The sequence below is a fragment of the Peromyscus leucopus genome, chromosome 4 (assembly GCF_004664715.2).
Source record: "Peromyscus leucopus breed LL Stock chromosome 4, UCI_PerLeu_2.1, whole genome shotgun sequence".
NCBI classification, from domain to species: domain Eukaryota; kingdom Metazoa; phylum Chordata; class Mammalia; order Rodentia; family Cricetidae; genus Peromyscus; species Peromyscus leucopus.
In genome coordinates, this window is record NC_051066.1 from 98073921 (window position 1) to 98101892 (window position 27972).

The following is a 27972-nucleotide window of genomic DNA, read 5'->3' on the forward strand; positions in this document are numbered from 1 at the left end:
TGTGCTACCACATCATTTATGTGGTGCTAGAAATTAAACTCAGGGTCTTGTGCATGCTGGGCAAGCACTCTGCCAACTAAGCTACATTCCCAGGCCAAGAAGTTGATGTATTTCTAAAAATAAACAAGAAGTCATTAAGGAGGTTTTACTTGGAAGGAAGCAATATTATTTACTGTTTTATTCAGCAGGGTCATGATATGTAGCCCAGGTTGGCCTGAAACTTGGACTCTTTTGGCTTCTGCATCAAGAGTGCTGGGATACAGGCCTGGATCACCACACCTGGTATACATTAGTTTTTTTTGTTGTTATTTTGCTTATTTGTTTGGTTTTTCCAGACAGGATTTCTCTGTGTAGCTCTGGCTGTCCTGGTACTAACTCTGTAGACCAGGCTGGCCTCAAACTCATAGAGATCACCTGCCTCTGCCTCCTGAGTGCTGGGATTAAAGTTGTGTGCCACCACTGCCTGGCATAAATTACATTTTTTTTTAAAAAAAGATTTATTTATTTACTTATTACGTACACAGAAGAGGGCACCAGATCTCATTACAGATGGTTGTGAGCCACCATGTGGGTGCTGGGAATTGAACTCAGGACCTCTGGAAGAGCAGTCAGTGCTCTTAACCTCTGAGCCATCTCTCCAGCCCCATAAATTACATTTTTAAGCAAGCAAACTGTTGTGTGGGGGATGGATTGTGGAGAAAGATGAAAATGGAATGCCAGTTGAGAAGTTACAAAACTCTTTAGATTCAGGTAGTAGTAATTTTTCAATTTCAGTTATGGAAACAGAGTTACAAAACTGGGTTACAAATGGAATTGGGGGGGGGAGTCAAAGAGGTCAAGAAATCAAAGATAGCTCTCAAGTTTTGATTTGCACATCTCAGTGTCACCATCACTCAATCTCCTAAAGCATAACCTTTCCTACTTGGAGCTTCAATACATTCAGTCACTATATTAGGGCTCTCGAATGAAACAGATCAATGTGATGCATGTATAAAAAGAGAATTTAAGGAATTTAGATCACAACTATCCAAAAATCTTCAGGGCAGGCAAGCAGGATAGAGACCTAAGGGAGATCTGATGCTGTGGTCTGGAGGCACAAGTCTTCCTTCCTGAGGGTCTTGTCTTTATTTGGACTTATTGGCTGGATCCATATATATTACAGTGCTTTATTTGTCTGCTTTACTCAGCTTATTTTTTTTTAATTTTTTTTGGTTTTTCGAGACAGGGTTTCTCTTGTGTAGCTTTGCGCCTTTTCCTGGAACTCACTTGGTAGCCCAGGCTGGCCTGGAACTCACAGAGATCCGCCTGGCTCTGCCTCCCGAGTGCTGGGATTAAAGGCGTGCGCCACCACCGCCTGGCCCTACTCAGCTTATTGACTTAAGCGTTAATCACATCTAACACATTCACAGTAACTAGACTTGGTGTTTGACTAAACTCTAGGTTACATACAATTAATACATAAAATTAATCAGTCCAATCACTAAGTTCTATTGCCTTCTTTGATCTTTAAATATTTTTTCAGAAAAAAAATTCTGCTCCTTTTAGGTTCATAGTGGTTCCTTCCTCTCCATTTAATTTAGCTTATTTTAGGCTTGAATTCTTCTCACTGAATTCATTCACTGAAGTTGGGGGTTGCCTAGCTCAGTGGTAAGGCTTGCAGAGGCTCTTGGTTTCATCCCCTAGCACAGCAAATTAATTACACTTAAGTATTAGGTACTTTGCCAAACGTTGAAGATAAAATTTGTGAATGAATGTGTCCTGGAATGTCGATTCCAGCTTTTTGCTGCTGTCTCTCTTGCTTACTTTCAACCCACCTTTATAAATAGATGCTTTCTTTAGAGATCGTCGTCGTCTCACAATTTAATAATGCTGTAGAACATTTCTTGAAAGACCACCTTATGAAATGTTTATTTTTAGACCAAAATACACAAGAAACGGACACTAATAAGAGAATGGCTGATTACTGTCTATCTTTTTAAGACTTTAAAAACTATGGTTATATAGGGAAAATAAATTTAAACAACAAAATATCTAAACTAGCTCGTCCCTTAATGTCCTCACAGAGCAGCCCAGTGCCAAAGGGGGAAAAATTCTGCTCCTTTTAGGTTCTTTATCATCACTTTACCTGTTCGATTGCACTCAGTCAGGTGAGGACCATAAGCCTTCTCTCTACCAGAAATGCACCGGAGCACAAGCCACTTAGTTTCTCAAACTTCCACTTCACCAGTGCCTACCGCAGACAGGAAACTGCAACCTCCGCCGTCGTTAATGCTACCTTTTCACATCTAACCTCATAATGCTTCTTTTTGTTGCAGCCATCGCACTGTGTCGAAATCTGTTTACATAACTATTTTGCTACTGGGTTGAGGACAAAATAGAGCATAGGCCTGGCACAGACCACGGAATTCCGAAATGTTTTCGCCAAAGAATCACCGCGCTAGCCTCCGGGGGCTCTCGGGAAGGGAAAACCCCGAGAGATTGGGGTCAACTTCGATCTGGAGGCCCGCATGCTGTCTGCTGCCTCCACCCAGCTCGCCTGCCCGCTCCCAGCCCTTTAGTAGTAGATGATGGGTTGCCGGCAGGCGAGCACCACCCTAACTCACGCGTGCGCACTTCCTTTTCCTTCCTGGGGCCTCTGGCTGGGGTTGGCGTCTCCCAGCCCAGCGTCGCCCCGCCCCGCCCCGCCCCGCCCCGCCCCGCCCCGCCCGCCGCGCGCGTCGCACCAAGGGGCGGAGCCTCGGCCGGGCGCCCAGTCAGCCACGGTCCCAGCCTGCCCCGCGCGGGCCAACGAGAGCCAGCCCAGTGACTCACCTCTGCCGCGCTAACTCTTCGCAGCTCTTTCCTTCACTCACGCTCGCCCCGGACTCGAGATGGCGGCGGCGGCAGCGGCGGCGGCGGGGGACTCAGACTCCTGGGGTGAGCAGAAGTTCCGGCCCGAGTGCGGGCCGCGGCGGCCTCGCTCCCACGCGTCTACTAACGCGCCTCACTCTCTTCCGTAGACGCGGACACGTTCTCTATGGAGGACCCGATGCGGAAGGTCGCGGGCGGCGCCACGGCCGGCGGGGACCGCTGGGAGGGCGAGGACGAGGACGAGGACGTGAAGGTAGGTGCGGGCCGGGGCGCCAGGCAGCGCGGCAGGCGCCGGCTGCGGGCGGGCGAGCGGGCGGGCGGGCAGACTCGGGGCCCTAGGGCGCCGCCCGGGCCTGCGGGCCGTGGGTCCCGCGTGAGCGTCGGCCCAGCCGTACCCTGGTCCCCTCGGCCGGCCGGCCGGCCATGTGGGCGGCAGGCGGCGGCGTGTCCGGCCGGACTCTGCGGAGGGTGGTGGCAGCCCGAGTCCCCAGCCCCTCCCCGAGGGTCCGCTCCCCGGCCTGGATCCTAACTGGCGACGAGAAGTGACAGCCGCAGTCGGATCGGCCCACGTGCAAGCTTCGCCGTCCAGAACCTCTCACCGGGACGAGCCGAGCAGATTGGAAACTCGGCGTCGGTGTTTTGTCCCATATGGAAAGTAGGGAGGCCCGCCTGCCTTCGCTAGTTCGGGTCTCCCGGGTGTCAGTAACTTAGGCGTGGCCCTCAGGGGCCGGTAGCTCGTTCCAGCGGTTGGATGCAGAAAATACCTTGGCTTTTCTAAATTAGAATTGGAACAGCAAAGCAACTTTGGCTCTCCCTTCCCCCACCCTGTGGTAAGGAGGGTGAACTCAGCATCGATGAACTCACCGAGATAACTAACAGGTTAGTGGACAGAAACCTAGGACAGAACTGTAAACTGTGAAAAATGGAAAGGTAACAGTTAGGCAGCTACACAGGGACAGGCCTAGGAAAATACCAAAGGTTTGGTGGTTGGCTTAGATCAGGGACCGGTGGTTTTGTTTTTCTTTGTCTTGTGAATTCGAATCCTGTTCACTTTTATTGTTTTTGAAAATTCCCTCGGGCTCATCCTACAGCTTTAGAAGTCATTTTCTTCTGTGTTCATTAAAAAAAAAAAGTTGGAAAAGTCTCACCTCTATAACTGTATACTAGTGAAGTTTTCAAAGTCTTGTTATATTTGTCCCCCCCCCCCCCCAGGGTTTTTCTGTGTAGCTTTTGCCCCTTTCCTGGAACTCCCTCAGTAGTCCAGGCTGGCCTGGAACTCATAGACCCGCCTGCCTCTGCCTCCAAGTGCTGGGATTAAAGGCGTGTGCCATCACCACCCGATTGGTGTTCAAATTTTTGAGCTAGGTAATCATTGTAAGTTTAATAGTACTGTTTGGATTTTTTTGTCTTTTCTCTGAAGTTTGTTGAAGTGTGTCCATTTTACCAGACAACCTGAATTTGAGGAATGGAGTGAGTTTTGCATACATTGAAGTTAATAATCACTAATAGTATACTGAATGGTTACTTACATGCCTTGTTTGCCTATTGTATACACTGCACTTGGGGGTGATTTGTTACCAACCTTCCATTACCCCACAACAGCAGATTTTCAGTTTTGATTTTTCACTTTTCCTAGGAAGTGGAAGTTAAGACATAAAAAAGTTTAAAAAAGGAATGGGAGTAAGTTCGAATCAAAACGAGGCTGGAGGAAATTAGAGGAATTGGGAATAAGTTCTAGAATGTTGTTTAAAGTTGTCTGTAAGTTGACCTGGGATTATGGACTCTAAATGGTGTTGATCCTGATGTTTGTAATTCTTGTCAGTACAGATTGGTTCTCAGCCTTCCTAATGCTGTGACTTTTTAACATGTTGTTTTTAACATGTCCTCGAGTTGTGGTGACCCCAACATAAAATTATTTTCGTTGCTATTTCATAACTGTAATTTTGCTACTGTTCTGAATCATAGTGTAAATATCTGATAGGTGACCCCCATGAAAGGATCATACGACCCCCAAAGGGTTTGAGACCCATAAATTAAGAACTGATGTAAGTCTTAAGTGTTAGAGCTAAATTTTAGAGACTTGGAAGTGTTGAAATCCATTCTCATGATACAGTATAAGAATAGTTTGACTCCTGGATTTTAGAATTACACTGATTATAATGTTACCTTGGCATTTACTAGATTTGTGGTCATAAGCAAGCTATACTTTCTCAATATGTAAATGGTCATAATGAGTCCTGCATTAGTTACTTTGTTTTTGAGAGAGGGTCTCATTGTGTAGCTTAGAGTAACTTTTTTTTTTTTTTTGTTTTTTTTTGGTTTTTCAAGACAGGGTTTCTCTGTGTAGCTTTGAGCCTTTCCTGGAACTCATTTGGTAGCCCAGGCTGGCCTAGAACTTACAGAGATCTGCCTGCCTCTGCCTCCAGTGCTAGAATTAAAGGCGTGCGCCACCACCGCCCAGGTGTAACTTTGTATTTTATTATTATTATTATTATTTTTTTTTTTTTGGCTTTTTGAGACAGGGTTTCTCTGTGTAGCTTTGTGCCTTTCCTGGAACTTACTTTGTAGACCAGGCTGGCCTCCAACTCTCAGAGATCCGCCTGCCTCTGCCTCCCAAGTGCTGGGATTAAAGGCATGCGCCACCACCGCCCGTCGGAATTTTTTTTTTTTTTTTTTGAGCTGAAGTCCGAATCCAGGGCCTTGCGCTTGCTAGGCATGTGCTGTACCACTGAGCTAAATCCCCAAGCCCGTAACTTTGTATTTTAAATGAGCATTATGCAGGGCCACCTAACACTTGGTAGATATTCAATAAATATTAGTTTTCAGTGATTTTTTTTTTTTTTATCCTGTGGAAATATTTAGGCTGCTAAGATCTAGTATCTGAGGTTTATTTTGTGCCCCATTTTATCATTTCCTAAGGATAGAAAGATTAAGTATTTTCTATAGTGTTTATTTACTATGAATTTTGTGGGGTTTTTGTTTGTTTGTTTGTTTGTTTGTTTTGGGGGGGGGAAGATCATTGAACAGATTTTTACCTGTTTGGAGATTTGTTAAAATTGAATTTTGTCATCTAGCATGGCAGTGAGTACCAAGCTTCTGAATTTTGATGTTGTAGCATTTAATCCTTCTGTGGGGGTATGTAAGCAAGGGTTGATTTTTATGAAATCAAATAATCATAGTCCTTAAACAATTCAGTATGTGCATCTTTAAAAAAATACCTGAGCTGGGCACAATGGCAAGTGCCTGTAGTTTCAGCACTTTAGAGAAGCTGGGGAAGGGTCACTTAATCCATGATTTTAAGACCAATTTGGAAGGGTGGTGGTGGTGGTGGTGGTGGGGGGGGTGGTGGTGGTGGTGGTGGTGGTGGTAGTAGTAGTAGTGGTGGTGCACGCCTTTAATCCCAGCACTCGGGAGGCAGAGCCAGGAGGATCTGTGAGTTCGAGGCCAGCCTGGGCTACCAAGTGAGCTCCAGAAAAGGCGCAAAGCTACGCAGAGAAACCCTGTCTCGAAAAACCAAAAAAAAAAAAGAAGACTAACTTGGGCAGTGAATGAGAATTCTGCCATAAAACCGTAGAGTGTTCTTTATTTTATGTCAAGACCAAGTGCTTTACCTTTATAAATGACCAGTTTAATGCTGCCTTTTTTTTTTTTTTTTAAGTTTAATGCTATTTATAGTACCTTTTTCAGTTACTTGTTCTAGTTAACTGTCCTTTTCAGTAGACAGTATTTTATCTTTTCAGAAGCTACCTTGCAGTGGCAAAGATGGACTTAAAAGTAAAGCTGTAGACCTTTAATATTCATGGAGGCTTTTTCCCAGTAAAAAGGTGAGAACTAGTGGCTAGAGAGATGGCTCAGAGGTTAAGAGCAGTAGTCTCTTCCTGAGGGCCGGAATCTGGTTCCTAGCACTCATGTCACAACTGCCTGTGGCGTTAGCTCCCGGGCATCTGGAGTTTCCGTTCTTGTAGACCTGCTGTCTGTCACGTACATACCCAGACAGACAGGCAGACACACATCTATTTATTTATTTGTTTTACTTTTTAAAGTGAGAACTAGGGAACATGATTTCTGGCATTATTTACTTCAACATTTTCTTACCAACCTGATATGCAGAAGTGTGGAAAGAATGTTTTACTTTGCATGTATGACTGGAATGATGTGCCAGATATAAATGCAGGATTGAGTACCTACTGGAAGCAGGGACAAACACAACTTGAAATCCCTTTTACTAGATTCCCTACATTCCAATTGAACAAGTTACAAATTAGCTTTATTCAAAAGGTTACAAATGTTTAGAGGAAACTTCTGGCTGTGTTCAGCTGTCTCAGGCTTTTTTTTGTTCTCTCTCTCTCTCTCTCTCTCTCTCTCTCTCTCTCTCTCTCTCTCTCTCTCTCTCGTGTGTGTGTGTGTGTGTGTGTGTGTGTGTGTGTGTGTGTTTAGTTTTTTTAGGCAGCCTCTCTCTCTTAGCCAGTTGAATTCTTGAATACTAGGATTGCAGACATGTACAACTACCCCCAGTTTATATGCTGACTTGGGGGTAGAACCCAGGGCGAGCCACCAGCTGGGCTACATCTTCAGCCCTCAGACAGTTGTTTCTCTAGCTAAGTTGATTTATTACACAAAATCTCAGAACTGACCCAGGTAAAAACTAAGCACTAAGCAGTCATGTCTTACTCATTTTCTTTAAGGGTCTATTGAAACTAATAGTTTGGGTCCTCCTGCTTCGGCCATCCAAGTTCTTTGATTATATGTGCATACCACTTCAAGATCTATGTTTTAGAGAAAAGTGTGATTACTCAGAAGGTGACCATTTTGCATAAAATAGGTATCTTTTTGTTTTATTTAAAACGGTGTCTCCTACAGCCTAGGATAGTGTTAGATTCACTGCGTACCTACCCAAGGACAGCCTGGGACTCTGGTCTCTTGGCTTGGCCTTCCCAAGCGCTGGGATTTCAGGTGTATGCTGTGGGCCTGGTTTATGCAGTTCCAGTAATCAAACTCAGAATGTCTTGACTACCAAATGAACTATATCCTCAGTCTTGTTTTATTTGGGAGGTAGAAGCAGTCTAGTTATGTAGATGAGGCTGGACTTGAACTCTCAAGTGTTTCCTGCCTCAGCCTTCTGAGTGCTAGAATTACAAGTGTGTTGCCACCATGCATGGCTGAAAAATCGTGTCTTGAAGAGATCATTTTTCTAATATACAGAAAAGTACAAATATACGGAAGTAGTTTAATAAGTTCTTCACTGCTTCCTGCTCCTCCACTGAATGAAGAGAGTCACCATCATTTTTTTTCCCCTTGAGACAGCCTTGCTTTTATGGCCTAGACTAGCCTTATAACCCCTGTCAATTCTCCTGCCTTAGCTTCCCAAGTGATAGGGTCGTGGGAGTGAAGGAGCCACCATGTCTGGCTTCACCCAGATTACTGTGAAGAAAATCCTAATCATTTCAGTACTATAATAATTTTTGTAAAATAAAGTTTGTAAAATAGCAAGTGTTTACTTAGAAAGCTTATTATTATTGTTATCATTATTATTTTGAGTTGGTGCTCATACACATAAGGTGCTATCATTGAACTTCATTTTTAAACCTAAAACATACTTTAGATTTTTTTCTTTTTTTGTATGGGCACACATGCTACATTGTATGTGTAGCAATTGGAAGATAGATAACTTTGGAGTCCGTTATCTCAAGAAGTATGTTTTTTATTGAACAGTATTTACTTACTGTATTTGTTGTACTGGGCCATTGCAAATAAGTTAGTTATTTGTTTAGTTCGTGTCTGGTTTTGGGATTTTAAAGATCAATTTTATATGAGTGTTTTGCCTGCATGTGTGTATGTGCATCGTGTCTGCCTGGTGCCCATGGTCGTCACAAGAGGGCCTCAGATGGCCATGGACCTGGAGTTATGATTGTGAGCCAGGGCCTCTGCAAGTGTTCTAAACCACTGAGCCAACTCTCCAGCCCTGATGTTCAGTTTTTGTTTTAAATTCATCTATTTATTTTACATCCTGGCTACTATCCCATCGTAATGGAGTAGAATTTACTGAAACAATTACTTTGACCTAAAGATGGTAGCTTTCTTTTAAAAACTGAATTTTTATGAGAAGTCTAGTTCTGTCGGTTCTGAGGCTGTTTAGAGCAGAAAACATACTTTACAGAGTACTAAGAAGTGGTTTTTCCAGTAAGAAATTTGATATATTTTGTGGGCTGGGGTTATAGCTCAGTTGATAGAGTGCTTGCCTAGGACACATGGAGCTCTAGATTCCATTTCTAACATTCCATAACCCTGGCATGGCTGTGGTGCCCTCCTGAGATCTCAGCACCTAGGAGGATAAGGAGTTCAAAGTCATTTACTCATAGGGAGTTTGAGGCTACTCTGGGCTACTCTGCTTTTAAAAGGAAATAAAAATTAAATTAATTTGCTCTGTCTAAACCAAATTATTTCAGGAAAAAGGGAGAGAAGTATATGTTCGTTCCTGGGATATTGCTGTGAGGCAAAAACAGTCTTACTGTTCTTTTGAAGCTATTCCTGTTTGACAATCCATAAATATGTCTTCCTTCAGTTGGAAAGCATTTTTGGCCTTGACTACATTCTCTCATAGCATATGACACTCTGCATTTTAGTATCGTAAAAATGACAGAACCAGCCAACGGTTAGGTACATTATTATAAATTTAAAAAAAATGTTTTTGTTTTGATTTTATTATTTGGTTGTGTTTGGTTAGGAAAAAGATTTTGAACTTGCCAGATGATAGTGACATATCCATTTAATCCCAGCAATCGGGAGGCAGAGGCAGGTGATCTCTCTGAGTTCAAGGCCAGCCTGGTCTACAGAGTCCAGTATAGCCAGGGCTGTTACACAGAGAAACCCTGTCTCGGGGGAAAAAAGGATTTAACTTGAAAAGCAGTCATCTCTTACAGAGAAATAATTGAATTCAAATGATGTTGGGTGTATATTTGTAGGGCATGAGTATGTATGTACATAAGGAAGTTATAAACAGCCTCTTTTCTAAAGAAGCTGGCCATTTTAGGAAGGCAGCTTGAATGTTTTTGTTTTTGTTACAGTCTCAAGGTCCAGGCTGGCCTAGAACTCCACAGAGGATGGCTGTGAACTGATCCTCTTGTCTCTATTCATGAACTGCTGGAATTACAGTCATGAACCACCAGGATACCTGGATCAGATTCCTGGAGTGTGTTGTTTGTTGAAGTAATGGAGGTTGAATCCAGGACCTCATGCATGTTGTGCACACGCTGTATCTGTTGAGCTATATCCCCAGCTTCTGGGAAAGGTGTTTTTAATAGGATATTAATAGGTTGTATCTTGAACATAACACCTAGGTCTTCCTTCCTTCCTTCCTTCCTTCCTTCCTTCCTTCCTCCCTCCTTCCTCCCTCCCTCCCTCCCTCCTCCCTCCCTCCCTCCCTCCCTCCCTCCCTCCCTTTTTTGAAGTGATAGATAAACTTACAGTCTCTATTTTAAGTGTTTTGTAACATTTTTGTCATTTTATCTGAAAAACTTGCCAGCATTTACAAAGTCCTTGTGTTTACAGAATAGTTTGGACAGTTTTTCTATAGCAATTGTGGTAGACATTCTCTACCCTACATTTATTTTTTTTAGGACTTGCTAATTTCATAACTAAGGAGCCAAAATTTTAAAAATTCCCGAGGAGGCTACTGAGCCGCCTTTGATAGTTCCAGCTATTTGGTCTCTTAAGGAATTAATATGATAGTTCAGTAGTAATTTCAGGGCAGGTCTGTTGCGTGTATTTGAGGGTAATGGTGATGGACAGTGGCTTGCCTTTCTTTCATGGCCTTTATGCATTGAGGCAGGTGTCATGACTGCCAGAATTCATTTACAGGAACTGCCTCTTTACTACTAAAACCCATTCTGGCCTGATTTGGTGGCTCATGCCACAAATCCCAGCATTCTGTAAGTGGAAGTAAGAGGATCATGAGTTCAAGGCCAGCCTGAGCTACACAGCAAAACCCTCTAGCCTACCCCCCCCCCCAAAAAAAAAAAGAGAATTTGATGGAATGGAGGGTTTCTAGGGAGCCTCCTGTTTGCATGGATAGGAGCTGGGGTTATCTTTGTTGTGGGAAACCAGAGAGCAATAGGGACAGGGGATATAGAGTTGGTGTGGATAAGCTGCTCAGGGTGCTTCTCTGTGTTGAAGGTATCACCAAGGTACTGCTTATTTTCAGTAATAGTTCTCTCTTGGCTTTGTGGTACTAGACAGGTTTGGAGATCAGTGTCTTTAAATTTCTAAACAAAATAAGACATACTGTAGGCACCTTGAGGTTTGAAGGTGTATAACTAATACAGTTGTATGTATCTGGGCATATTTTACGTATAAGTATGTACCTTACTTAACTCTACTCTTTAATGAGATGCCCTATGATCCTAGGGGAGCATATTCTAGAACTAACTGAAAAAACCAATTTTAGTAGGAGGAACTTAGTTTGTAGTTCCTTTATATTTCAAGTCTCACAGGAAGTTACGTTCTGTGTCACTTTGGTCCATTCAGAGCAAGTCCCTATATTGTTTCTTACTGAGATCATTTGTTGGCTACATGTGGGACACAGTTTTCTTTTTCTGTAAAATAGGATATGTAATAGTTATGTAATATGCTACCTTACTTTTAGGAGTGTTATGAGGATTAACCTTACTGTTAAAACATTAAAAAACTCCTAGCATAATTTTGGGTGCAAAGTAAATGCTCATCAATATATGCTATTACTATTATCTCAGTTTTAAATCTGCACTCCCTGGAAATAAATACACATGATACTCCTATTATATGAAGCACTGTCTAAGCAGCATATTACAGACCCCAAAATGCCTGGTAGTTTACTTCTGTTTTTAGATCTTTGGTTTCCTGTGTACTACAGTTTTGATATAAGAACTAAGGCATAATAGTAAGACAATACAAACATTTCATTTTTAATTTCTAACTCTAGTTAGAAAATGACTAATTGATTTTTCAGTTTGTTAAAACTCAAAACCATGGGTTAAATTTGACAAGTGATTGTAAAAATATGTTTACTTGGGGGCTAGAGAGTTAGCTCATTGGGTAAGAGCACTGGCTGTTCTTCCAGAGAACCCAGGTTAGATTTCCCAGCACTCAAATGGTAGGTCATAACTATAAACTCCAGTTCCAGGCGATCTGAACCCTCTTCTGGCCTCTCTGAGTAGATGTGATACATATATATACATGAAGGCAGAACACCCAAACAGAGAAATGAATGTTTTAAAAAATTAGACATACACATGTACATAAAATTATTCCTGTTCTGCTTGTTCAACCCATTGCAGCCTCAGTCAGGAGGATGGATTTTTAATTTCTTTGCTGGATATATAAACTTGTCTTAATTAAGGTTTAGTATATATACCTGGGTTGATTTAGAGCTGCAATCTGTAATGCTATAAAGCTAGAAGCTTGTGTTTGTGTCATAGTTGTGGTATATTAGTCAGCCCTTGCCTCTTCTACTAGCGTCAGGGCTTCCTGCTTTGTACCTTCCCTCTGATGGCTCATCTTCAAATGACATGTCATACTCTGTCTGATGGTTGCTGAGACTGTGTTTTACCTGTAAGTTAAAGCTCAATTTAAATTGAAGGCTGTCTCCATCCCTATCAAATAGGGATCGCCTAATTCTATAGAGTCTTTAGAAAATTGTGTTTGATATTAGGTTTATATGTAGCTCAGTGATAGAGTTAGGCATAGAAAAAGCAGAGTATAGGTCTACCTCAAAGTGCCTTACTCAGCTTAAGGAGGCAGAGCCATAAAGGTTTAATTAGTTCTTGACTCATCTCTAATACTGTGCCTAAAAATATTGTGTAATTTGATTCATTGACTATGGTTATGTTGTAAGCAATACTGCTTGAAACAAATGACCCATTGGCTGCAGAGTGGAATACTTGGTCCATTTGGTAAACAAAACAATTGATAAGTGATGGGTAGTAAACACCTGACTGTAATCACAGAATTCAGGAAGGGAAGGCAAGAGGATCGTGAGTTCAAGGCCATTTTGGGGTACCTAGGTAGACTTGTCAAACTAGAAAATAAGATAACAACTGATTTAAGGCTTATAAATTTGAGCTTGGTTATCTTGTATTTTAATTGGTAAGCTTTTTATGGCTTACCATAAGTGGATATAAAAGCTTATATGAAAAAACAAACACCATAGTAAAAACATTAAAAATCTTAAAAGGGGAAAGGACATTAAGCTTACATTATTTTATATATGCAGACATTAAACATACCATAAAGCTGTAATGACAGCAGTGTGGTACTAAGTGGGGTGTTCGTTACACCTATAATCTCTGCACTCAGGAGATAAAGGCAGGATCACTGAAAGTTTCAGACTAGCCTAATCTATAGGGCAAGATCTGTGTGTGTGTGTGTGTGTGTGTGTGTGTGTGTGTGTGTGTTGTGTGTGTTTTAACTATAGCTGGATTAGGGAATCTAAATTAAAAAACAATAAAACCATTCTAGAAGAAAACATGGTGAATTCTATGTTCAGTTTCATCTGAACATGGTATGAGATTTTCTGACTTAATGCAAATCCAGAGGTAGCGCAAGCCAATGACTCATAGATTTTACTGTATTTGAGGGACAATTTCATTAAGAGAGGAACAGACAAGGGTGCCTATTATCTTTGCTCTCCTTACTAGTATACTGGAGATTTGAGTTAGTACAATTAGAAGAATTAGTCATGCTGGTGTGGAGGGCTTTCACGTCTTTGATCCCATCACTTGGAGGCAGAGGTGGTTAGACGAATGAGTTGGAGGTCAGCATGGACTATATAGGGAACCCTATCTCAAAAGTCAAGAAGTAGTGTACCATTTCTGTTGTTTTCAGGTGATGTGGTACAGGTTGTATAGTATGTCCCTTATCCAAAATGCTTGGGGCCAGAAGTATCTTTATTTAGGAACTTTTTTTCTTCAGATTTTGAGGTGTATATATGTATGTGTAATGGTATAGGACACAAGTAAACATGAAATTCTTTTGTTTTAAATTTATTTACCTTATACACATAGCTGGAAGGTAATTTTATACACTCTTTTTAGCATTTATTCTCTTTGACTAAAGATCTATTAATGGATCAGATGTGGAATTTTCTGTTATTTTTTATTTTTTGGTAGTACTGGGGATTGAACCTAGGTCTTGTGCATGCTAGACAAGCATTTACCATATTCCCTAGCTTTCTATTTTTTTACTTAATTTTGAAACAGGATTTCTTACTTTGTAGAGGCAGGCCTTAAACATTGATCTGTCTCCCAAGTAGCTGGGATTACATTCAGGCTTGTGGTACTAGGCCCAGTTGCTCTAAGTATGGAATATTCTTGTGGCAACGTGTTGGTACTCAATGTTTTGAATTTTGAAACATTGCAACTTCAAAGAATTGATGAAAAATTTAACTTGGGTGTGGTGGCCTATACTCCCACTTGGGAAGTGGTGGCAGAAAGTTGAGGAGTTCAAGGCCAGTCTGGGCTATATTGGACTCTGTCCTCCCAAATACTGATGTTCAAAGCCCAGTAGCCTTTGCTATATACAAATAACTAATTAAAGGGCATGATGGCAGTAAGGGAAACCTGCTTAGAGAAGCAACAGAATTTATCGAATACTAGGAACAAACCCAAAGAAAAACATGTAAAACTTCTTACATTCCTGAGATACAAAAGTAGACGTGAAAAATGGGAAGATAACTCTTGGTTTAGGGCCTTACTATAAAGGCCATACATAATACCAAAAAATATCAACAAGCTTGTTTGTGCAGAGTTAGGTTAACCCTAGAGAGCACATGGAAAAAAATACATGTAAGAATTACTAATGGAGGTTCTTGTCTTCAGGATAACTGGGATGATGATGATGATGAAAGTAAAGAGGAAGCAGAAGTAAAACCAGGTGAGCACTATACTCCTTCATTGTTTTAAACCAGATTTCCTGTACTACTTCTCTGTCCTCTCAACAGTCAGAATAAGTACCTGCTGGTTTTCTGTTAGACTGCTGGGTCATTGCGTGGGAGAAAAGAGTAGAGGAAATGATATTATGTGAATGATCTTACCTTGTCTGCTTGGATCTTTGGGGATAAGATTTGAAAGGAAAAGAACTTTATCATTTCCAGAATTTCACCATCTGAAAGCTAGGGGAAGGTTTCATCTCTTCAAGTGTTCAAGCATCATGTCTGCCTTAGCCATAGACTAGAAAGTATTCAATATAATTGTAAATAAAATATTTCTTTCAGAAGTAAAAATTTCAGAAAAGAAAAAAATAGCAGAAAAGATAAAAGAGAAAGAACGGCAGCAGAAGAAAAGGCAAGAAGAAATTAAAAAGAGGGTAAGTTCTGTCAGTTTCCCTAAAATGCTTACAGAATTCATAATGTGTCAATTGTGGTACAGTGTCTTAACTGACTGGAAATATTACCTAGTAACTTGAAGGGCTCTGTAAAGACACAATGGATATACCATAAGATAGGTGAAGCCCAGAACAAATTGATTTTGCAAAAATTGAACCCAGAAGTCTTATATCTGAAAATATTTTCAGTTTCATCAGAACAGTTAGATTGTGCAGTGACCACACTTACTGTTTTTTGCTAGCACCTGCAGTTTTGTTTTTTTTTCTTTCAGTGCTGGGATTGAATTCAGGGCCTCATGCATGTAAGTGATCCCTCTACTACTGAGCTGTATACCCAGCCCACCTGCAGCTGTTTCTAGTCACAGTTATACACAGTGAACACACTGAGCAAACCTCTGTCATGTCCTAAAGTGGTTTTATTCTTGATTATTTGTAGCAGGATCCAGAAATTCTACCTTATTATTTTTAAATGTGCAGTTGTGGTTTTGCCAGGGTGTCGGGGTCCCCTGAAACTGGAGTTACAGACAGGTGTGAGCTGCCATGTGGGTGCTGGGAATTGAACTCGGGTCCTCTGGAAGAAGAGTCAGCGCTCTTAACCCCTGAGCTATCTCTCCAGCCCTCTATTGTATTTATTAATTTTCTCCTTAATAAGAAACATTTTCATAATTCAGACATAAAAACTTACAAACACTCCTAAACCTTTACTTATTCTGTCTTTCCCACTGTCCCACATGTAAACACTTGTCCCTTACCTTTCCAAGCTATCTTTATATTTCTGCATGTATTATCCCTATCTTTTTGAGATAGGCTTTAGCTGTATAACCTAGGCTGACCTTGAACTTGATTTCCTCCTGCCTCCACTTCCTAAGTGCTGAGATTACAGACATGCATCACTAACTGGCTGTCCTTTCTTGTATAGTTTCCACTTCAATTTTATTTACTTTATTGTAGAGATCTTTTCATACATAACATGTATAGTATGAATACTAACATGGAAATACCTCTAATATTTTTCTTTACTTTTTTTTTTTTGGAGACAGGGTTTCTTTGTGTAGCCTTTGCTGTCCTGGAACTCACTTCTATAGATCAGGCTGGCTTCAAACTCAGAGATCTGTCTGCATGCCTCTGTTTCCTGAGTGCTAGGATTAAAGGTGTGTGCCACCACCCTATATGGCCTTTTTTACTTTTTGTTAAGAAAAATGTTCAAATATGCAAGTAGGAAAATAATCAGGCATGGTGGTGCACTCCTAAAATCCCAGTACTCTGGAAGCCCAAATTATATTACTGTAAGTTCAAGACTAGCCTGGGCGGTATTGTAAGGTCCAGTCTCATAAAGCCAAATGTGGTGGTATTCACACCTGTAATCCTTAGGAAGCAGAAGGAAGATTGCTAAAAGTTGGATGCCAGCCTGGTCTATATTGCAAGTTCTAGGCCGTCTAGGGCTACATAGTGTGAGACTGTCTCAACAACAATAGTACATATCACCTAATATTGTTAGTGTCTTCCCAGATTTGTTTCATCTATTTTTGTTTTGCTTAATAGAGCTAATAGACATTTTACCTTTAAACCTCTGAAAGGAGATTTTTTTCATATGATTGCATAAATACAACCTGATATTCTAGACATCTGTATTTCTAGATTTGAAGCTCTCTATCTATCTATATGTATGTGTGTATACACATGTTTATACCTATCGATCTATATCAATACATATATGTATGTATATATATGTGTATATGTATATATATATATTTTGTTTTACCAGCATAAGAGATGTGGCATGAGATCTACATCCCTAAGATGTGATAGAGTGCCTGCCTGTGTGGAAGGTGCTATGGTTCAATCCCCAGTACTACTTTTTTTTGGGGGGGGCAGGATTTGTGGGGGTGACAGTGTCTCTGTATAGTCTTCACTGTCCTGGGACTCTGTAGACTAGGCTGGCCTTGAACTCAGAGATCTGTCTGCTTCTGCCTCCAAGTGCTGGGATATAAAGGTGTGTGTCCACCATGCCTGACCCTGCCAAAAAATTTTAATAATTCTTTCTTTTTTAAATAAACTTGTTATAAGGTTTTTGTAATTCGTGTTTTACCCAAACATAGTAGTTTATTATTTGAGAATTTTATACTTGCATATGTTTAGGCCAAATCCCCAATTTCTCCCCTCCACTTCCTCATTACTCTTCCTCCCAACTTCATATGCTGTGTTGAAAAACTGAGTCTACTTAGTGCTGCCAGTATGTAGATGGGTATAGGACCATCTACAAATCCCTGTGTTCAATCCTTAGCACTTCCTAAAACAATGTGGCAGTACATGCCTATACGCCCATTGCTTGGGAGGTGGAAGCAGAAGGATAAGGAGTTCAAGTCATCTAAGTTACATAGTGAGTTTGAGGCCAGCCCTGGGGGTGGGGGAGGCTGTCTGTCTGTGTGTTTGTTCACACCATCATATATGGTACATACATATATGAATGAATAACTATATGAGGATAAAAACATTGAAGTTTCAAGCAGGGTGTGGTTCTATATGCCTATAATCCCAGTGGGAGGGTTACAAGTTTGAGGATAGCTTGTGGTACAGATAGAGAGACCCTGTCTCAGTAAAGAAGCAAACACATTTGTAAGAGCTGTACATGGTGGTGTATACCTGCAGTCTCATCCATTCCTTACATGAGACTATCTCAAAAAACTCAAAAAAATTCTAAAATGTATTATAGAATAAAGTTTAAATCTGCTAGCTGGAGTTTAGTACTTTTGTTTTCTGAGACAGGTTTCTCTGTGCACCCCTGGCTGTGCTGGAACTGACTTTGTAGACAGACCAGGCTGGCCTAGAACTCAGAGATCTGCCTGCCTCTGCCTCCTGAGTGCTGGGATTAAAGGCGTGTGCTACCATGCCCAGTGTAGGATTTCTTTATAGTTTTTTTCAATTTAGACTGTATCCTAACTTTGAGACATGGTATATAGCCTCCTTGGCTGGCCTGTAAAAAATCTATGTAGACCAGGCTGGCCTCTAACTCAGAATTCTACGTGCCTGTGCAGAGATTACAGGTGTGTGCCACCTTGTCAGGATTATTTCAAACTACCTCCCACCCTTTTTTTTTTTTTTTTTTTTTTAAAGATTTTAAAGAATATATCTTGGCCGGGTGGTGGTGGCGCATGCCTTTAATCCCAGCACTCGGGAGGCAGAGCCAGGCGGATCTCTGTGAGTTCGAGGCCAGCCTGGACTACCAAGTGAGTCCCAGGAAAGGCTCAAAGCTACACAGAGAAACCCTGTCTCAAAAAAAAAAAAAAAAAAAAAAAACCAAAAAAAAAAAAAAAAAAAAAGAATATATCTTGTTAAGTGTGTGTATCATGTAGTAAGTTCTAGTGTTATTTTATGTACATTTCAATACATACTTTATTTGCTTACTTTAACTTTTTTGAGACAGGCTTATGTAGTTCAGATTATCCTTAGACTTGCTGTGTAGCTGAGGATGACCTTGAAGTTCTTGGTCTTCTTGTCTTTTAACTACTGAGTACTAGGATTTCAGGCATGTACCACCACACCTGGTTAGTTTGTTTTCGCCTATTTGCAGCTTCAGGTGAAATTCAGACATAAGAAGCCCAAAACAAAATCCTTTATATTCAGTGTTCAGAAGCAGAAATTGCATCCTCACTGCTGTGGGGCCATGACTTGGCAAAGGACCTCTGGAAGAGCGGTCAGTGCTCTTGATCTCTGAGCATATCTCCAGCCCCTGAATTGTTCTCCATATGGGGCTGTGCTTTTCTGTTCATTTTCTGTGAACAGCCTGTCTCTTTCCCCTTCCTCAACTAGAAACATTTAGGTACCTCTGTGTGCTTTCATGATCAGAACAAGCAGTAAAATCATAACTCAGCCTAAGGCATTATGTTGAATGACTCTTAGTCACTTAGGTTTCAGGTTTTTTATTTCCAACCTGAATAGACCTTAACTTGAGTATACTTAGTTTGTCTTATGCCTGACATTGAGATATTTTCAGTTTTGATCCTTATCTAGGTCTAAAGACACTTGGAAATATTTCATTTTTTCTTTTTAACCTCTTTACATTTCATCTCCATGAACAAGGAAATTCAGAATGAGAATTTGCACAGGCAGGAACATACATGAAGAGTCAAAGGTGCTTCACTTTTCCCAGGAACTATAATTACGAGTAACATACATCTGTAGTAAATTATATCACCAGGTGTAGAAAAGACACCAGACTGCTATCTACCCTTTCAAAGGGTTGGGGAATAAGAGAGCTTTACATTACTGGGATGTCACATGGTTATTTTGATTACATTGTTTGTAACTCTAAAATAAAATAGAACTTTTTTCCGATGCTTTGAAAACATTTTTAATGTTTACATTGTCAGATGAACAATGCTATACTTGCTGTTTGTTTTGTTTTGTTTTGTTTTTGAGACAGGGTTTCTCTGTGTAACAGTCCTGGCTGTCCTGGAACTTGCTTCGTAGACCAGGCTGGCCTGGAACTCACAGAGATCCACCTGCCTCTGCCTTCCAGGTGCTGAGATTAAAGGCGTGTGCTACCACCTCCCAGCACAATGCTACACTTTAACCATTTGGTAGTTGAATATTTAGGATGTCACTAAATTTACTTGCAATTATAAATAATTATAAATAATATTCCAATAGATATTATCTTAGGTGTTGTGTCCTCCCCGCTTCCCCCCATTTTATGTGTATGGGTGTTTTGCCTGCATGCATATCTTTTTATGTACCACGTGAGTGCTTGGAGCCCTTGAGGCCAGAAGAGGGCATTAGATCCCTTCGAGCTGGAGTTACAGATGTTTGTGAGCCCCACATGGGTGCTAGGAAGAATAGTCGGTTCTCTGGAAGAACAACCAGTTGTGATCTTTACCACCGAGCCATCTTAGTGGCTACTCCCTTTTTTAGAAAAAAAGTGTTTTTCGAGTGTTTTGCCTGCATGTATATTTGTGTACTGTGCTCATGTGGTACCTGTGGAGACCAGAAGAGGGCCTTTAGCTCCTGGAACTAGATTTATGGGTCAGCATGGGGGTGCTGGGATTTGAACACAGTTCTATGGAAGAGCAGCTAGTGCTCTTAACCACTGAGCCATCTCTTCAGCCCCCATCTCAGGTTTCTTAACGCAAATATTATAGAATTGCTTGATGGAAGCATGTAGAAATATTTTAAGATGCCTGATACAGGTTTCCATATTGCCCTAGAAAGGTGGTTCAGTGTCTGTTGTGGCAATATGTGAAGAGTGCCATTTCATCTTGCCTATACTTTCATCTACTCATTTTTAACAATGGATAGGGAAACAAATAGCCTCTACCTTCCTTGGTTCAAATATCACCTCGGTTAGATGTTACTTCCTATTACTGTGTGCGAGTTGTTTTATACCTCTCTGTGTCTCCATGTTTTATTTAATTATCTGTGTAATTGAGAGATGAATATTCTTTAAAGTGTTTAGAAGAATGCTAAAATAGAGTAATCATTTTGTATGTACTTAACTTCTTTGTGTTAAGTGCTGACATAAAATTCATATAATACAAAAACAGACTGTGTCCACTATAATAAGCTTGGCTTTTGTAAGTGAAACTTATGTTTCATTTTAGTTAGAAGAGCCGGAAGAACCTAAAGTGCTAACACCTGAAGAGCAATTAGCAGATAAACTTCGGCTAAAGAAGCTACAGGAAGAGTCAGACCTTGAATTAGCAAAAGAAACGTTTGGTAAGATGGTGGGTGCAATGTTGAGCTACTCCAGGTGAAAAATTGTGCCAGTCTTAGTACTAAGAGATCAAAAACCATGTTTTTAAAGGACATATACAGTCTTACTGAGATCAGAAAACAGTTCTAAGCTCTTGTTTATATATTTAAGATTACTTGACAAAGTATAGACATTGTTTTCAGATTTCTTGAGTAATTTTTTAGAGTACCATATTAAATATAAGACATCATTTGTAACATATGCCTATAATCCTAACATTTGGAAGGCTGAGACAGGAGGGTCAGAAGTGGTGGCCAGCTAGTGTTATATAGCAAGACTGTGCCTCCCAACCTCCTCCAGAAGACATCAGTAGACACAGTAAAGTATACTGTTACCCAAACTTATGAACTGGATAGATTCTGCTGTCTACAGCTTTGAAATTAAAATATCGAACGGTCTTTGGGGCATTCTGGTGCCATAAGTCTAGCTAGGACTTGGGCAAAGCACGTTGGTCCATGTAGAATATTCAGTAGTAGCTTTGCCTTGTGTTTAGGGTTGTTTCTTTTTCTTGGCCTTTATAATACCCCATCTTTCAGGGCCATCATTTATCTTACAGTTTATAGTCCATCATCAGGGAAGTCAGGGCAGGAACTGAAGCAAAGCCATGGAGGATTGCTGCTTATTAGTTTGTTCCTCATGGCTTGTTCAGTCTGCTTTCTTACAGTTCCCAGGACCATCTGGCCAGGGGTGGCACTGCCCACAGTGAGCTGGGCTGTCCCACCTAAATCAGTAATCAAGAAAACGCACCACAGCCCAATCTGGTAGGGACATTTTCTCAGTTGAGGTTCCCACTTTTCAAAGGAGACTCTAGTTTGTGTCATGTTGACTTAAAACTAGCCAGCACACAAAGGAAGATTAAAAGACAACAGAGAAATCCAGACTTCATTTGTCAAGTTTGTCATTACCTGGTGTGAAAAAATTCACCCAACCACCTTCTCTGGAACACAAGAGATTTGCTTGGTCCCCTTTTAGGAAAGTGTGACCATACCCCTTAGTGGGTCTTTAGCAATGTCAGCTGTGACTGTGGGTGTTTCTCTATTTGTGATGGTTCATGTGTATGCTCAGTACAGAAAACCTCATATAGGATACCAGCTACAGATTAAGAAATGAAAAATGAACTAACACAGGCATTGTTTGGTTAATAGGAATTTACTATTTCTTGTACTACAGTGCTGAACCTGTGGTATTGATAGATCATTTATTTGACATTGAAAAGGGTATGTACAGAAGCATACATACTTTTAACCTAGAATTCTTTTAGGCCAGATTAATTTTTCTCTCAGGTTTTAACACATGGTTGCCTCTACTTAATTTTTGGAGTTATTGGCTGATTATTTTTATATCTCTCTTTTATTCTTTCCCATCTTTGTAGAAAGTTCCTTTTGTTTTTACATTTATTGGGTTTGTGTACTCAAGGATGCCTGTGGAAGCCAGAGGACAACTTGTGGAGTTGCTTCTCTCCTGCCATGGGGTTCAGGGGATTGAATGTAGGTGGTCAGCCTTGGTGACAAATATCTTTACCTACTGAGCCATCCCCCACCCACCCCGTCCCTTTCATCTTTTGTCTTTCTTGGACATTTTGAGAATATCCTTTGGACAGGTAGTACATTCTGTGGGTCCCTTTTTTTAGTGTGGCTTTTGTTTTTGAGGCAGGGTTTCTGTGTAGCTCTGGCTGGTCTAGACCTCACCGAGTAGAGCAGGTTGGCTTGGAACTCACAGAAAAGCTTGCCTCTGCTTCCTGAATGCTAGGGTTAAAGTTGCTTTCTAACAGTTTATTTTTAACAAAGGAAACCTGTTCAACTGAAACAGGAATCAAATCACAAAACAAATCCATGACACAGAATTATAGGTTTTTAGTTTTTAGTGCAGGGGATTGAACTCAGGGCTTCATACATGTTAGGCAAACACTACCTGAGCTACATTCCCAGCCCATATAGTTTTATTATTATTTTATTTGTTGGTTGATTTCTTTTTTGAGACAGGTTCTTGCCAGACTGGCCTTGAACTCCTCATCCTCCCAAGTGCTGGAATTATAAGTGTGTGACTACTCCACTCCATGTGCTTTTTTACTAGTAGGATCTGACAGTCCTGAGCAGACAGTGATGAGGGTTATCTGCACCAGCTGCAGTGTGCTCCAAAGTCAGGGTGGGATTTGTTGTTAAATATGATTTGTTGCCTAAAATAAACATGGAAGCAAGTGTAAAATTGGAGGTTAGTAAAATTCAAGATAGATTTTTTTTTTCTTTTTAAATTTGAATTTTGAAGACACCCTTCTGAATTCTGTCCAAGAACTCTAATAGGCCCAGGTTAAAAAACTCAATAGTTTAAAAAGCTTCCTAATGCTAGAGTGGTGGCTCAGTGGGTAGTAAGTCTGAGTTTGATTCCCCAGGACCCTCACTGGTGGAAGGAGTGAATTTATCCTCTGATTGCCACATGTAGGTCCTGGTGGTGTGTGCACACACAATCTGACAGTTGGTTGTTTCTAAAGTCCTGCTTTAGAATAAAACTGATTTAGATAGTAACTTGGTTTATGAACTTTAAAATTTTTGTTACAGGGAGGGGCATGCGGAGATCAGTGTAGTTCTGTGTAGTCAGTTCTTTCTCCCCATCTTTACGTGGGTAAGCTCTCTTACCTGGGAGCCATTTCACTAGCCCCTCATTGATGAACGTAAAATATCTGTATCTTCCTAATGCTTCAGGTCTTCTTTCCTGCAGGTGTTAATAATACAGGTTATGGAATAGATGCTATGAACCCATCTTCAAGAGATGACTTCACAGAGTTTGGAAAGTTACTAAAAGATAAAATTACACAATATGAAAAATCACTATATTATGCCAGTTTTTTGGAAGCCTTAGTTCGAGATGTCTGTATTTCATGTAAGTGATGCTGATTTCTAGCCCCTTTTGTTATGAATATATTAAGAACACCGTACTTGGGAAAGTGGGGTTTGTTTGTTTGTTTTTAAATATAGCTTTAATGCTATATAATGTAGACTTTTGGGATTTCCTTCTTAGCAGATATTTTTGGAATGTTTTCCAGTTTGAGTATTTGGGGGTGGGGGCTGGCTGCTTTCATTGTTGTGTAGGAGTTTCTCAGAGCCAAGCAAAAGCACATAATCTCCTAAAGGACTACAAAGTGTCTTTAGAAGGAATGGACTAGGGGCTCCTCAGGTTTAGAGCTCAGTAAGACCCTTAAGAACCGCTGGTTTACAAATGGAGTCTGAGATGCTGTCCAAATTGCCCAACAGAACTGGTGCCTTTATGCTGGGACACCACACCAAGAATGTCTAGGGGTGGTGAGGGTGTTAGGACTTGTTGTAGTGAGAAAAAGGTCGTGATGAATTAGGAGTTGTATTTTCTTTGTGGAATGATCACTAAGCAGGGGATGCTCAAAGTGATTGGTAACCCACAGGGTTTTCTTTTCTCTTTTAAAAAGATTTATTTATTTATTATGTATACAGTGTTGTTTGCATGTATCTCTGCAGGCCAGAAGAGGGAGCAAGGTCTCATTACAGATGGTTGTGAGCTGCCATGTGGGTGCTGGGAATTAAAACTCAGGACGTCTGGAAGAACAGACAGTGCTCTTAACCTCTGAGCCTTCTCTCCAGCCCAGGGTTTTCATTTTACATGTACTGTTTTTCCTGTGTTTCTTTTGCAGGAATGGGGTTCTGACCAAACCCTAACATTTTCTGTATCTAAGAACTGATTTACTGATTTCTTTTCCAGCTTTTTTTTTTTTTTTTTTTTTTTTTTAAATAAGTAAAAGGATATGTTGTCTACTACTAAATGGTGTTGTTCCTGGGCTAGAAAACATACCAGAGGCAGAGGCTTATCATTTGTGTATTTAGTTATCATTGCATGTTCAATGTAGCTGCTACTCAATGATTGTAGAGTCTGTGGTTATTCTCCCCTCTGTTTAGACTGAGCAAAGACGGCAAGAAGCAGGACAAATGCTAAAGAGTTCACAAATACAGGGTTTTTTTTTGTTTTTCAAGACAGGGTTTCACTGTGTTGTGTAGCCTTGGCTTTCCTGGATCTCACTCTGTAGACCAGGCTGGCTTGGAACTCAGATCTGCTTGCCCCAGTGTTGGATTAAAGGCATGTGCCACCACCAACTGGCTAATTAAAGTTTTTATAGTCATTGAGTTTACCATTGTACTTTAGTGAGCTATCACTGAGCCTAGCCATAGACTGAACAGTTACTTACCTGATTATTTATGAAGGAGAAATCCATAGTTTTAATGGAGTTACCTAAGTTTAATGACATACAAATGATTTTTTAATAAGGATATCTATTTTGATTTTATTTTTTTAAATGCTTAAAAATTGAAGTTTAGTAGTATGTCTCTCTCTTTTTTAAAGTGGAAATTGATGACTTGAAAAAGATTACCAATTCATTGACTGTGCTTTGCAGTGAAAAACAGAAGCAAGAAAAGGTAAGAGCAAGCAGTACAGAGAAATGACTTACGTTAGGGTGGGGCTGTGGGCAGAATTCCCTTAACACAGAAAGAGCCCGTTGAAATTCTCAGAACTGAACAGCAGTGTGATGCCTGTTGTCTCCATTCACAGACATTTGTGTTCTTTTCTGAGACAATAAAAATTGCTATAGCTTTAGCATCTCTTTGAGTGCTTGCTGTGACAGATGAAATGCCCATAGCAGATAAAGGTTCATGAATTTAACTCTTCCTTCATTTTTAGCAAAGCAAAGCCAAAAAGAAGAAGAAAGGCGTGGTTCCTGGAGGGGGATTAAAGGCCACCATGAAAGACGATCTGGCAGATTATGGTGGATATGATGGAGGATATGTACAAGACTACGAAGACTTCATGTGACATTTTACCTTCTCCTGGTGTCTTCTTTCTGTTGCCCACAATCCCTTCAACATGTAGCACAACTTCCTTTCTTTTCAGTTCTGCCAAATGCTACAATCAGAAGTGCAGTATCTTTTGTGCTGGTTATTTAACCCCTTGACACTCAGGTGCTAATGAGCAAATGAGGGAACTTGGATCTTGTTGCCAAGGGGTTAAAATTGGGAACCTCAGTTGCTACTAAATCATAGTTTAAAAACAAAAGAAACCTAATAATGTTGTCATTGTTGCTATCTGATTCCATAGCAGCAGTCACTAAATTGGAAACAAAGGTTGCAACATGACAAAAAAAATTGTGTAGTATTTACCAGCACCATTCAGTAATACAGCCTTAACCATACCTCCTTGAACTACTTCATAACTTGTCAAGAAAAGCAGTTTGCAGCAAACAGGGGCATGTGGGATGCACCTAGTATTAAAATTGCTTTGTCTTAAAATTGAGAGTGAGGATATTAAAAACATGTTGTGAAGAAGACTGCTTATCTCAGAGCGAAGATACTGTGGCTGAAAAATACTAGTTTGATACTTAAGATTTTAATGACCAAAACCCTTCAACTTTGAAGCTGAAGAAGGTAAACCTCTCCATTATTACAGTGCAAGTGGTGGACGCTCCAGTCATTGACTGTCTAGTTATTTATCGGCCTATCTCTACTGATGGAGGACTTCAGATGGGGGAGGGAACTCTGTTTCTATTTGCCTGATTCAAGTGTCTGAGAAACAAATCTTTCTGTTCTAGGCTGCAACAGAAAAACTTAACAGGGTTTTGGCATTTCCTTTTCTTTATAAAACATGCTCAGCAAACTGCACCAGTTAACTACAGTTTGGTAAATTGTTATGTTAACAATTATGACATCTGCAATGTTTTATAAAGCAACTAATTTAATAAAATCACTATTGTGAGGACTTATTTTGTGTTACCTCCCAAGAGATAGTTGAGTACAGGATGCAGCTCTTGGGTGGAATTCTCTGTGTACTCACTAAGGCTTAATCAGTGCCTGATGTAGTTACAGCTTTGAAACAAGGATGTTTGGGGTCTTTAGTTTAATGTGGAGCAACAGAGGCTGCCTTCCTCTTGTTTATTTGGGAAATTATCTTGTTTAGATGCTGAGGCCCAATTAAGTACCTATAACTATTTATTTGGAGTATTGGCGCCTACTGCTCATGTTATTACAGTAAACATAAATTGGGTGATCATTTTAAGTAATTTAACCAAATTTGTGGTTAGTTTTTTTTATTTTTTTTTTTTTTTTTTTTTTTTTTTTTTGGTCCCCATAATTGTTAAAACCAGGACAAAAATTTTTAATTTTTCTTCTATAGGCAATAGGAACCTCAAAGCTCTGTAGACTACTAAGTGGAAAACAGGACCATCTAAATGACTTGAATTAATAGAAGGCCGTGACTACACAGCAATAACTATAGTAAATACTGTTGAAGGCAGACAAGGGCTAAGATCTCCTTAGCAGTAATAATGACAGACACTGAATTAAAACCTATTTTATTATAGAAAGATCAGTTTCTAACTCATGAAAATGTATCACCTGTTCCTTAACTGTGTAAATAAGATTAAATTGCTTTGAAACTGGAACCTGCAGGCACAGGTATTCTTTAATTACTACTGTTTCTCCTAATGTAGAAGACATTTTAACAAGCTTTTAATCTTAATACCAATTTCTCCTTCATTCCCTACAGCCACAAATGACTGATGTGATATTGTGTATTTCTGGGCCTTTTACCTCAAGTGGGGATAAAGATCTTCAAATACTTTATTGCCGTATAGGTACAAAAAAACAATCAGGCATCTTTCAGATCTTCTAACCGGCGAGCATATCTTTAAGACAGCATCCTATTTGAGGGTCCTTCAGAAGCACATTTACAATTTCAAAAAATTTGTGTTCATATGCCAACTTGTAATGCAGGTAGATATCTTCACAATATGAAAGTAACTTCTTCAGGTTCTCTATGACCCTGTCGGTAGGCTGGTGTTGTTTATATCTACATAGAAATGTGTAAAGTACAGGTTAAATACTGTCTCATCAACAAGGGGGGTCAGCTCTGCCACATCTGCAGGGGTATCACAGCTTAGGAAATTATCAAGCTAGTATTGGATTTTGATGAATTAAGAACAGTATGTCGCTGGACATTGGTTCATACCT

General features: G+C 40.3%; 2 protein-coding genes across 2 annotated transcripts in view; one reads left to right on the plus strand and one right to left on the minus strand.

The window, feature by feature from the left end:
- The first annotated feature begins 2750 nt into the window (after positions 1–2750).
- Positions 2751–27404, plus strand: Eif3j (eukaryotic translation initiation factor 3 subunit J). Its single transcript, XM_028878730.2, has 8 exons — positions 2751–2916; positions 3000–3103; positions 14700–14754; positions 15095–15186; positions 20802–20916; positions 23669–23830; positions 25316–25389; positions 25652–27404. Exons 1-8 carry the CDS (start codon positions 2871–2873, stop codon positions 25781–25783), a joined length of 780 nt encoding a protein of 259 aa, XP_028734563.1. The 5' UTR covers positions 2751–2870; the 3' UTR covers positions 25784–27404.
- Spg11 (SPG11 vesicle trafficking associated, spatacsin) overlaps positions 27299–27972 on the minus strand; it is a 73247-nt gene continuing 72573 nt past the window's right edge. The window contains 1 exon segment of the mRNA XM_028878731.2: positions 27299–27811. Coding sequence (XP_028734564.1) covers positions 27631–27811 — 181 coding nt within the window. The 3' untranslated portion in view covers positions 27299–27630.